A 13,299-nucleotide genomic window follows, 5' to 3' on the forward strand; every position below is an offset into this window, starting at 1 on the left:
AGTAAAAGAAGAGCTCTGTGTCTTTGGGCCAAAACTAGAGAGGATAATAACAGTCAATTGTCGGACTGTTATTGTGTTTCCACTGATTGTAAACTAGTGATCACTCTGTTACAACAGGATCTGTAGTCTGCTTGCCTATAAATAGATTTTTCACACATACACCAGCGTATTAATGAAGTTTTGAAAGTTGAGAATCAACTCAAGGTTAAAATTCATTCATAAGGTAACAGGGTGGGGGGTTGTCCAGTTTGACTGAGAGAGTCTGAACAGACTAGTACATACCAAAAACTTTGTTCATTTTATAATTTTTAAGATGCCGATCATTACTCTGAAATATCGTATTTTTTATCCATAACCCACTAAGCATTGGTCCTATCCAACACATTTGCACTGATATCATCAATAAATCACAACTGGGGAGGGCCCATTCACTGGATTTCAGGGTCCCAGCCGACTCTGTGGGCAGACCTGTTTGAGCTGTCAATACCAGTGTTTATGTATATGTTATATCTGAATCTTAGGCAGCTATAAAGCAATCATTTCACTGACATTAAGAAGCAGCATTTAAATCTCAAAATTTCTTCTATTCATGATCTTTGAGTGAAATGTCTTCATACAAGCAATTTTTAAGTTATGTGTCTCTATATTTGTGTTTCTCTCACTAGTTTGTGGAATCTCCAACAGCTTAGCTGGAATTTCTTCTTCTTCTTTTTTTTTTTTTTTTTTTAAATTTTCACCGTACTTTAAAGATACACACTATTGATCTAATCTATCAGATACAAGCTCACCAAACTTTATCATCCCTCTGCATTACCTGAACTCAGAATCTCCAACATTTTCAAAACAGCATAGCAACCACATTTTTAATTTTGTAGTTCTCTTTCTTTCTTTCTTTCTTTCTTTCTTTCTTTCTTTCTTTCTTTCTTTCTTTCTTTTAAACATAGACATTTAGAAGCAAGCCTGGGTGTTCCTCAGTTCACCACCCCCCCTCCAGCACACACAACCCCACACACGCCAGCAGACAAGCACCTTAACCTCAAACCTCATGCTAGGTGCAGACAGGACCACACATACAGTCTCACACACACAAAATGTTTGGAATGCTATAAACATTTATTTCGGTTGAAAAGAAGATTTTTATGTGTGTCTATGTGTAGACGCTTTCTGTTTTTGCTGAAGGAGAGGAAAGTTAAACTCCACACGCAAGCCACCAGATAGTCAGAGATCAAACATGACCAAATATTTTGGGTGTGTTGTCCATAAAACAGGACAGGTTTATATTTATAAAGGGTTTAATCCATTGCTGAGTCATTGCTTAAAGATAAAACATTTTAAGGGAGAGAGGAAGTTTATCCACAGTTGCTTTTTAGTCTCCTTTATAGGATTCAAACACTAAAATAATGTATGTTGCTTTTCTCTCCATAATTTTGATCATACAAAATACTAAAACCAATATATTCCTTTGTGCAGCATGCAACCGCATAAAGATGATACCCATCTGTTCAAATAAAGATGTTGTTGGTTTATTTATTCATACTTTTACAGCTTAAAAACATGGCAACAAACACACACTCATTCATCCAGGTTATCACCCATATTTTCGCTCTCTTTCTTTTATTTCAGACAACAGAATGCATACAAAGGAAGCCAGTTGACGGCCTCTATCATCCTCCATATTTGATTTTCTTCAAAAGTCACGTTTGATCATGTGAGTTTCTGTGAGAAGTGAAGTCTGTGGAATCACCACTGTGCAGATGTCACCACAGATGGCCGACATGTGGTCTTGTGTTCTGGCCAAATCATCCAGTATGAGCATTTGGAAAATTATGATGTTAAAAGTTGGCTGAAACTGTGTTTCTGTTTGTGGTATATATTTACAATTGCCCCCTTTTCACTGGAAAAAAATGGTGATCACTGTGCCACAGTGCCACCTGAAGATTAAGAAACTTTGGTAGCAGTATATGAAGGTGCGTAATACTCTGTGAAAAAGCGGTGCATCCATGAATCACACCCCTACCTTCTCTCCTGAGTCAGCATTACCATGGCTCGTAGGATTGCATACTGTCTTCTCCTTGTCTGTCTATGACAATAGGTCACAGACAGACAAGTAATAAAGCTGGTGTCTAATGGGAAAGCTCATTAGGTGAACTGGGGCTCGCCAAATGTACTACTCTTCAAGTTGGTGCGGTTGGTAGTAGTAAATTAACAATATGATAGTGGAAATTACTATTTCATGTGTTTTCTACATACAAAATTTGTGCATTATTCAACGTGCTGATGTCAGACACCTGCCAGCCAACTAACCAATCAATGTAAACTATAGAGACAAACAACCCATGATGAGTTCACATACAGTAGGTTTGTCATGTAAAGTCTGTTAGTTCATTAGCAATAATTACAGTGTGAAACCAAAACCATCCAACCAAATACATACAATGTAACAAAAACCTTGGTCTAGACCTTGGTATGGACTTTCAGGTGTGAAAACACCCTTACACACATATCCATTGTGGTTCCAGTCAATAGCCATGCATTACACGGTAGGTGGACTACAACAACAAAGGTGGACTAACAAGTCCTGTTTGTGTAACTCAATCCCAGTCAACATTTCCTTGAAATTTTCCCACTTTGGATCACTTGGAGTAGCAGCCACATTTCAATGTCCACCCATACAAATGTTCATGTGTTCGCCATTTCTGTATGTTTACACCTCAATAATAACCACTCTACACATAGGTGAGTATGTACGCTGCTCTTCAGCTCATGTTGTTTCATTACAAAGCTACACTGCTAACTGCTGGCCTGGCATGTACACTAAAGTGTTTTAGTCGGTTCTGCTGATTTGTGTGATTTGACAGGTAATACAGAAATAAGTTACTGATTCAAAATATAGATAAATTTACATTTATGTAGTCAACTGCACAGGGACGAGAAAAGTTTAAATGCCTCTCCGAAGGGAGTTGCCCAGTGTTTCCCTCTGGCTCTTCTAAACCCAGCCCAGATATTTCCTGGTTCTGACACCAGCTAGGTTCTACGATGGTTCCTGCATGTGGAGAGAGAAACAAGAGAAGAATCCCTCTGACTGTGCTCCATTTTACAAGAATGACTGTCGAGGTCTGGTGAACTTTTGGAATATTTAAAAAAAGGCATTTATTTTTGAAAGTTCTTGGAAAACATGCTCCATAACAAAGCTGTTTGGGTTGATGACACTTAATGTTCTGCAGCTGGTTCAGAGACATAATGTGAGCAAATCTGTTTGAGTTTGGGGATTTCACTCCAGTGATGGTTACGTAAACGCATTTATTATCATTTAAAACTTCTACAAGCTGATAACTGATTTAATGTCATAATCAAGGCAGAAAAAAATGATTGTTTATGAGAAAAAGGGTAATCTTAGTGAAAGAATGTCACATTTTGTAAGGCATGGGCAGAGAGGCATCTTCATCAGCGGTTTGTGTGTGAGTGTCTGTGTGTGTTAATCTGAAATGGTTTCCACAGCAGTGGTGAGGGTCCCACAGTGCACTGGCCCTGGAAGTGGCGCAAACACAAACCACACTATAAGTACGCTTGTGTGTGTGTGTTACAGTGCCCACCTCTAAACTCCAAGACAGACTTCACACACTCTCTCGCTTCGGCTCTGCTCTCTCCCTGGGTGGTCTGAGCTGCAAATGTTTATGATCTAAACCAAGCTAATCCAACTGGCCTGTTTCAGTGAATTGAGAATGATTTACAAGACACAGCAACCGAGCCGAGGAGGAAATCAGAGGAAATCTCAGGGCTCCATTTCAAGTCACCCTGCGACTTGACCTGCACACTTGTCTCTGCGTTTGGTCTCATGCCTGTCCCCATCTGGTCCTGTATCAGAACTGGGTGTAATCTGTCTGAGTGTCTTTTTTAACCCCCTACATCGCTCAGACAGATGTCTTTATTTGACGAACTAGCCAAGCTTTGACAACAAGCAAAAGACAAAAGATCAGTGGATTTTCAATTGGCTGTGAAAGCTCTTACTCTAAATCCCTGCTTTGTTTTCTTCTTTAGCTTTCCAGAGAAAAAGGAAGACAGTAGATTTTTATAAAAGTAGTTAAAAAAACGGAAACAAGCTGAAGAAAAAGCAATGTCCAAAAATAATAATACACCTGTAGTGTAAAGAAAAAAATCCATGTAGTTTATCTAATCTTTATGTGTCACTTAGAGTATGTTGAATGTCCTGCACACGTCAGCACTCTGCGGTGAACCAGTCAGGCAGTAATCTCTGAGTGTCAGAGGTTTGGGTGACTTTTATTGCAGCATCGCTTTTTTGCCAGATGCCTGTTTTATGAAGAGTGGGATGCCACCTGCACACTGACAACACCTTGTAAACCGGGCGGTAGGGAAGAGAAACAGGAAGCATAAAGAGCTATTTTAGCTTGAGAATAATGAAAAATAAAATTAGCCAGAAGGACAAATGTTAAATTTACTGTGAATTTCTTTATGGTTTTAAGCATTTCTTTTTCATTCAAAGTATTTGTTCTCTTTTTGCATCTTCTTTGCCTTTAGTTTAGAACTTCTTTAAAATGCTGTAGAGAATAATAGAGCTTCAGAGAACTCTGGTGATCTTATCTGGGTCATCTATGTTTTAGCTTGGAGCAGTGGCATGGGTATTGAATTTTTGATGGACCATATATAGCCTTAGACAGTGACAGTCTGACTCCAGTGAGTCCATGGAATCATACTTTGAGTTATGATCAAGGCATAGGTTGCCCTTAAGGAGGGGTGTCCAAACTGTGGCCCGGGGGCCATTTCTGATTGTCCCACAGCAAATTCTAGAGATAAAATGAAATATGGCCCACATTAAAACATGAAGATTGTGCTTAACTGTACTGTAATTCTTGTTTTCAGCACAAGGCAGTGCTACCATGTTAAATCTGTAAACAAACATTTTGACAAGAAGATGTCTTGATTAATAACGTCATGATGGATTATCACAGCAAATAGCAGCACCAATAACTTTTCAGGGGCAGAGCCAGCGGTAGCAAGGGCTAAACAGGTCCCCCTGAAATCTGACTAGCTCCCCAAAATCCTGAAAACGACTGTCTATTTGCCCTGTCAGCCATTAACTGGCCATTTAGGCGTACTAAATTGCTAAGTATGTATTAACTTACACTGGATTAGTCTTACTAACTTTAAAATCCTCATGGTGAGGAATATGACAGTGGCCCCACCATCCTAATATATTACTGTATGTGGGCCTCTGTGGAAAAAGTTCAGACACCCCTGCCCTAAAGGCATAAGAGGGTAAACTACTTTGGGCTTCATTAGAAATCTGGCTTCAAACTCTCATTATGCTGATGTCACTGTTTCTCCTAAGCTGAGACTAAGTAAACAGCCCAGCAACCCTGTGTCTTCTTCTCATCTGAGTTATGGATTATTTATGGAAAATGGATACATCAAATATCATTCCATACTTTGGCTTTTAGCTGTATTTACAAGACTTTTCGTTTTCATTTTGTTTACCAACATTATAAAGAATGAATCACACATTGTTGTTTTGTGATACATTCGATTATGCATTATCAGACAGGATCTTACTTTGCACATATCAGCTGATAAAGCAGAATGAAAGGTATCACAATTTCTGCGACAATGTCACCAACAATGATCCAGACTGACTTAAACAGATTAAAGTTTCCTGATGTTTTACTCCTGACAGAATCTTAGAAAGTATCTATAATCAAAGTGAGTGGGCTCAAACACAGTGGCAGTGATGATTAAGGGAATGTCAAGCCTTTAAAAAGTTGTTAACATCTTAAAAGACATCCAAAATCTCTTTTATTGCATATTTATGTAATTATAACTGCCTCCTTTTCTTCTTCATCTGTTTCCATCCTCTTCAGCTCTGTTTTCACACTTTTTCTCTTTTCATCTCATTACTTAATAACCTCTTTTAAGGGCCCTGTCTCTCTAACCTGTTTCCATTTCCTCTTTTCATCCTTAAGCATTGTTTATCCCCCAGCCCAACTCCTTCCATTATCATCCTTCCATTATTATCAAGTTATTTCATTATTCTGGCATTCAGACATCAACAGACAAGCTTGTTTGTCCATCACTCCCTTTTCTCTCTTCTTCTTCCCTCCTTTTCTCTCGCTCTTCTGGTTTTGAGCAAGCAGCAATGAGCAGTGAAGCTCATCTCCTGGCCAGAGCAAACAAAACTAAAGCCACATTCCCCGAGCTCAATTTGCTGTTACGTCTCAGCTCTGTGAATTGGGAGTTTTCAAGCTTGAAGTCTGGAGGACTAACTGGGTGGCTGCTGGCTGGTAATGGGCTCACGCCATTTTGTGTGTGTGTGAACCCTTGGAATGACTCAAATTATAATTAAAAATGTTTAAAAATAAAGCATACTAAGGGCTTTATGTTTGTTTCATGGTCATTACTTGGTTCCTGATAGCAGATTAATATTTTTTAAGGACCTAAATGTGATGAAAAAATGTAAGTTATAACAATATCTCCATTAATGACAACATCTCACAGAAGCTGGCTTCATTATGGCATCTTTGGTTGTCCTTCTCTTTTTTAAGCATAAGTGTTTTTGTCGCATGCTGATGAATATAATTAATGGAAACTAATTAATTGTTTTCTTTGTATTTTAGCATTAATATTAGTTTTTAATGTGGGGGTGTTTAAAGATGCATTTAAGAGAATATGTATTTACAAAAACACATAGTTTAGCTGTTATCCAATTTCGTTTAGGATTCATGTTTTTACATTTTTGTGTTAATGTAAACACCAACTTTTCTACCTTCTTCTCCTTCTGTTTCTCTGTAGGAACCAATTGATGGAGGAAGTACATTTCTACACGGACGTATTTCATTGCAGGCACACAAGTGTCATCATCGGTGCTAGTTGTTAGCTTCATGAACATAAGCAACTTAAACGAACTTAACAAGTTATTTAACCTCTGATACCATCTCTTACCTCCGTTGATTTCACTTTTCATAGGGAAGTGTCCGGTTGCGCGCGAGCAGTTGATGAAGTAGCGGTAACGGTCACTGCTCTGTGCTAACAGTTAGCCAGGTGCTAACAACAGAGAGCTTCACGTACATGTGTGGGTCCTTGCTGTCATTAGAAGTGGAAACGGATCAACAGGGATAACTGACAGGTACATGTAAACTCAAAAGTCAACTTGAGTCTGTCAGCATGATAATTCTACCTTTGTGTTTTATACTGTAGATTCAAACGACAGCGTGCTTTGACCATATGTCAGTTACAGTTACCGCTACCTTGTAAGTTTCAGCCATTGTGGCTAATATTCACTTGTCTAATTTAGGCATGATATAGAAATGGATGACGTTTAATTATGATTTATTCACAAGGTTGTCAAAACTGGCAGTGTTTATTGTCTGATTTGAGTCTGCGATTCTCATTTGTTTAATTCCGTAAATTACAAACTAATAGAGACAGTGGTTCTCAAGTGGTGGGGCGGGCTCCAAAAGTGGGTCACAGCTGTGCCTAGAAAAAAACTATAGCTCGAAAGGCATGATGTTTGGGGGGTTTAAGAAGACATAAATCTTTTTTTTTTTTTTTACAGTTTTTCCAGCAAAACCAGCAACACACGCTTATTTAATGCCTTTCCGGTGGAAAACAAGACTGGTTTTCTCATTTAAATGTGTCAATTTGTCAAAATATCACAGTTGGCTACATTTTTGGGCACGTCTAGCGCTAATGATGCGACATTTTGAGCCAATAACATTAAATAGCTGCACTTTCGTACATTGTTTTCTTCCGCCAGAAGAAGATGAAGAAGCACTGTCGGGTTTAGCTGTCTGCTTGCATCATGCCTGTCCATGCTGTTGAGGTTTGATGCAGTGGTTTCTACTTAAACATGTCTGAGAGGTGTCCCCAAATGATGACGAACCTCTGTGATGTCAACGCAGCTTACTTGGAGGCAGGGTGGGCGTGCTTGGTCCCTGCTCCAGAGCCTAGCATGCCCAAACTAGTGATGGGGAAGTAAATCAGCATGGCTTGGTAAGGAGTGGCGTTGCCAGTGGCCTTAGTGAAAACACCCCAATTATATTTAAACACACCTGTTCAGGGTTTCTTTAATGGTATGCTTGTCCTCTGTCTTTGTCCAGTCATGTGTTGTTATCTGGTTCAAAGTCCTGTATTCATTCTTAAAAGTATTGTTTTAAAATGTGACATCTTGACAGCCTTTTTTTAAAGGAGGCACCAGTCTGAGTCCTAAATTATATGCACTTGGATAGAATATATGCTACACTTTAAGAGTGTAATTGGAGCTTATTTTTTATTGAATGCTAAATAGTCTGCCATGTGCATCGTTGTCACATACGAGGAATTTTACTTGGTGTTTGGTGCAAAACAGAAAACTCAGAAGAAAATAAAATGTTAGGAGGCTAACAAAAGTATTAAGAGACTTATACAAATATTGAGAGACCATTAAAATATTAAGAGGCTAGAAACTGAAATACTTGAGAATGGGAAAAAATAGTAGCAAAATAAAAATACATACAAATAAAAATTGTACTCGTTGTAAGACAAAAGATTATGTAATTATACCCCCCCCCCCCCCCATGCTACTTTTATCTAAGAAAAACTTTTCCGTCAGGATCTACATGAATAAAAAAAGTGACACATTGATGTTAAAAAATAACAACCGTTTTAATAGTTTTATAGAAAAACCCTAAGAAAACTGTTTATCTTTTTCTTACCAAATATGTAAGAAACGTGTTTTATCACAGTTTTAGTTGTTATGCGCAAATCAAATTTTACACCCTCAGAGCAGAATAAAGTCTACTCTTCAATGATCTACACTAAATACTGTATACATATTTATATGTTTTATTTAAAACTATGCTGTTTTTGTTCATTTCTGTGAAAGAAAATCTGTATTATCCATCTGTTTTTCTTAGCTTTCCCTGGTGGACATCATGGAGCTCCAGGCTGTGTTAATGGCAGCTGGAGGGGGTTCTCGTATGACTGATCTGACATACAACACCCCTAAACCAATGCTGCCAGTCGGCAACAAGCCCCTCATGTGGTACCCACTTAACCTGCTGGAGAGGGTGGGCTTTGATGGTGAGATTTCAGCTTTTTTTTTCACCTAAGTCTCTCCCTGTTATTTTACAGCTACATGTAATGCTGTCATTACTGCTACACCTGTCTCAATAACTTTTATCACACACCACTGACTGAATATTTTGATAGATATCTTAAGTGTTTTACTATTACTGAGGTCAGTGTTTTCAACAATAGATTATATTCTCGCTATTTGTTATTGTGATGAAATGTCTTAATTTCCATAAAAATACTTTACACATGACTTGGCAAGAAAAAGTGAGCTCCTTCTAATCCTGTTGCATTTCCTTGTATGAGCGTCATCTTAACTGAATTTGATGATATTGGCCTCATGTGAGCTGTGAGTCCTCCTCCACACGGTGTGTCGGTGTTTGGGGTGGAAAGTGTTAGAGGGGAGCACTGGCCGACCGTGGTTGGTTTCCACATAAAATGTAAAGAAGCAAAAATCACAGCTAGCACTTTTTTTGCCTGCAACTTTATGTGGCCCATGTGGAAAACCTGGAGTCAAAAGTGTGTTAACTTCATTATTTTAACATTTATGTGGAAAGCACATAAAGAGGGAAGGGGTTATCGTTTGCTCAAACACAAGTGGTTTAATATATTTTTTCCTTATAACTGTAAATATTACTAATGTGCAGAAAGATTGCAGTTTTTTAAAAACTTGTTAAAAACTTTTTTGAGAGCACGAATTAAGGCTGCCCAATTGGCAGCAAGATCGTAATCACATTTTCTTTTATTTATATTGAGATCATGATTATTGAACAAGATTATTTGATGATTTTACTACACATGCATCGCATGCATATTTAACCTAGAGATTTCTAACACTCACATTCTTAACACTTGAAAAACTAGCAGAACATAAAAATGAATGTTATAAATATAAACATACAAAAACGCATAGATAGAAAATTCTTAAATGAATGTTCACTGTGCTTTTTTTCTCTATTATTTTGTTTCCATAACCATCAGAAGCCAAAATTGTCAGCAAAACTCAATCAATTGCCCGGCTGTACACTGATGTTACAGAAATTTTTGTTGCAATTTTTCACTTTTTTTTTCTTGCATTTTTTTACTGTGCAACTCTGAAACATGAACCTTTTCCTGGCTCTTGATGGTAAACTGTAAAAAAGTGTACACATTCTGGATTGGGTTTACTGGAGTGTCTGGGTTATTTAGGTACTGATTATTATTAGCCAGTTTTCATTACAAATATAAGATTAGATATATGAGAATACTGCTTTTCACAGATTTGATCACCTATGGTTAATACTCTCTACTTAAAGTAGCCACAGATAAACCCCACAAACTTTGCTGTGTTTTCTAAAAAGATTTCAATGTGGAGACTGGCATGACAAGATAAAAAAAAAACATTAATTGCATTGATGCATTTTAGGTTCAATCAATTAAAGGCAAAAGTAGATATAATGTCATCATGATGCATTCAAATGTTACTTGAAGAAAAGGAAATTTAGCTTCTGGTGATAAATTTAATAAATACAGTAGTTTGTCCGTATTTTTTTATTTGCTTGTCAATATTGAATAATTGTTTGATATTTAGGGACTTTCTGTCTTGTTTATTTGACTTTTTACAATGTTGTTGAATAGGCTTAATTATGTTCAGTCTTTTTATAATTGTGTTAATTAATGTCCATGAATGAACACATGTAAGTAAAGATAAAATGTGTACAATTTCTTCACTGAAATATCTAAATTAATTTAAGTGACCACGCATATGTTGTATATTTTTAATTAAATGCTTTCAAACATTTTCAAAGACAGAGAATTTTTTACGATTGCAACAGGATGGGTCTTGTCATGGTGACTGCCATAGGTTACAAGTTAAATCACCCAAACTCACATCTGTAACATGGAGTCCCCCACACTCATCATTTCCAGCTAATTAAGACCAGCACTGATCAGTGCCACCACCCCTTCTCAATACGCTTTCATGTTTTGATTTGAGGACTCGGTTCAATAAAAACACCACCTCATGAGAACTTTATATCCTAAGTAGAAAACAGAGGGTTTTTTTTCATTAATAAATGTCTCATAATGAGGGGCAAATGCACTTAAAAGTGCGCTTCCATGTTCACGCTGCAAGGGGTCGCTAGCAGTATGCTGTAGCGTTGTTTCCAGTGCACATGCACTTTCTCGGACCCCTTCTAGTGTGAACATGGAAGTGCACTTTTCAGCACTTTTACCCCTAATTATGAGAAATGAATAAATAAAAGACTTCTTCTTTCTCTTTGGTAAATACACCTCATGAGGTGTTGTTTTTAGGGAACAGAGTCCTTAATTAAAGGAAGAAGTAAACAGCAGAGATGGATAGAGCTGGTCTGTACTTGTTATATTTTATTATTGTTTGGCTGAGAGCCCCCTGGTGGGAGAATTTTAGGTACTGTGTGTTTAATGAATCATTACATTGTGCTATTCAGTTTTCCTTACTGTGGGATACTTGTTTCATTAAGATACTCAGGGCACAAGTATCTTCTGGTTAGTTAAAATCATTGCTCCTTGGGAGGTTGTTGTACTGCTCTGTTAAACATAAAAGTAACAGTATGTTGTTGTCCTGATAGGGATGACTTTTACGGTGCTTTAATCCAGGTATTCAGACTGGCCAAACTGCCTAAGCAGTTGTATCAAATCCCAGAATATGATCTGTATCAGTCCCATCTTACTTATAGATGATTGGCATCGGCATCTGCTCTGGATAAAGACATCAAGGCATCCTTAGAACTTAGACATAGCCCAGAGTATATGTATAAAGTTAATATACTAATGTGAAGCATCTTATTTAAGCTGTTACATTTTAACAGCGTGAACACATTGTAACACTTTTTAAATACAGTTAGTGTCAGTAATGTTTGTTAACTCAGAAAACATTCAAATGCATTTCCAAGTCACCCAAACAACATCATACCACTCCTTTCACTGCATAAAATGCTACTCGTTCCCTATTTGACTCTTTTTTTTAATTCCAGCTGTATTTTGCCCAGCCTGTCATCACATCATCAGCTATTGTCAGTCAGGTGTGCATTTCCTGTCTGGATTTACAGTCTGCGTTTTTGTAGAAACTCTGGGCTTATAAAGGGATTTGTTGCAGTGTGCTGTTCTTGCCAGTAAACAGACCTTTTTGTTATAAAAGCCTGCCTGCCTCACTTGCGTAAATAAAAGTAGCTTTCTATACATAATCATCCTGTGTGGCCAGCAGTTTACTGTGTGCAGCCAGCTAGCCAAAGCCCTGCAATTTGGTTTTACTGGGCTGACACAGCTAGAGAGAACAAATGCCCTGTAGAAAATAAAAACATTTTATGTAGACAAGGCTAATTAAAGTAGACGGACGCTGCAATGTTTCTAGATTTATAAAATGACCTTGTAATGTTATTACCAACTTTATAAAACTGGAGCAGTGGTCTCAGCCTGATTTAAGGGAATCAAGTTTAACGATAAAGCAGAGTAAAAGAGACATCTCATGGATGCTTTTGGGGAATCTCAGTGTTTTGTCTCCACTAAATGTGTCGTTAAATCTGGTAAAAACAATTATACACATTTAGTTCTGTTGATTGGATGGAATTTTTTTGACAGCTTTTTTTTTTTTTATAAAAACAAACCTAGAAAACGTTAAGAAATGTCTGAAGTGTCTTTCTGTGAGGGGAAAAGGGATTTTATTTGCCTATATAACATATTTTGAGGATTCTGAAGTGCAGCTTTTTTAAAGATTTGATTGAAGAATGATGCTTGAAAAAACATTTTTAGCTCATGTGCAAGACAAGAAATGTATCATCTGTTTAAAGAAACATGGACAAGAAACAGACTTGCATTTCTTGCTGCTTTTGACTCTAAATATGTCTTATTAATGTTTCATGATTTTTTTTCAGAGGTGATTGTGATAACCACCAAAGAGGTCCAGAAGATGATGAGCACTGACCTTAAAATGAAGTCAGATGTGAAGATGAAGCTGGACGTGGTGTGTATCCAGGAGGATGGAGACATGGGGACAGCAGATGCTCTGAGACACATCCAGCAGAAGATCAAGGTTTGTGTATATAAAACACTGAAGACTACAGATCTTAAGGCCGGCTCAGACTACATGAATTTAGCCAGATTTAAGCCTGACTGCAACGTTGCAGCTCATCTTCAAAACTCGGGCCAGATTTTGAGCGTCGGGGAAGACAAATGGTTTTGTGGTGTGACATAATTAACAATTATGAGGCGATTATTTGCCTC

General features: G+C 37.6%; 1 protein-coding gene across 1 annotated transcript in view; it reads left to right on the forward strand.

The window, feature by feature from the left end:
• The first annotated feature begins 6,847 nt into the window (after positions 1 to 6,847).
• eif2b3 (eukaryotic translation initiation factor 2B, subunit 3 gamma) overlaps positions 6,848 to 13,299 on the forward strand; it is a 64,890-nt gene continuing 58,438 nt past the window's right edge. Inside the window, exons 1-3 of the mRNA XM_041802462.1 lie at positions 6,848 to 7,135; positions 8,904 to 9,069; positions 12,951 to 13,108. Coding sequence (XP_041658396.1) covers positions 8,922 to 9,069; positions 12,951 to 13,108 — 306 coding nt within the window. The 5' untranslated portion in view covers positions 6,848 to 7,135; positions 8,904 to 8,921. The remainder of the gene's footprint in view (positions 7,136 to 8,903; positions 9,070 to 12,950; positions 13,109 to 13,299) is intronic.

Source organism: Cheilinus undulatus, linkage group 13 (genome assembly GCF_018320785.1).
Source record: "Cheilinus undulatus linkage group 13, ASM1832078v1, whole genome shotgun sequence".
In the NCBI taxonomy this organism is placed as follows: domain Eukaryota; kingdom Metazoa; phylum Chordata; class Actinopteri; order Labriformes; family Labridae; genus Cheilinus; species Cheilinus undulatus.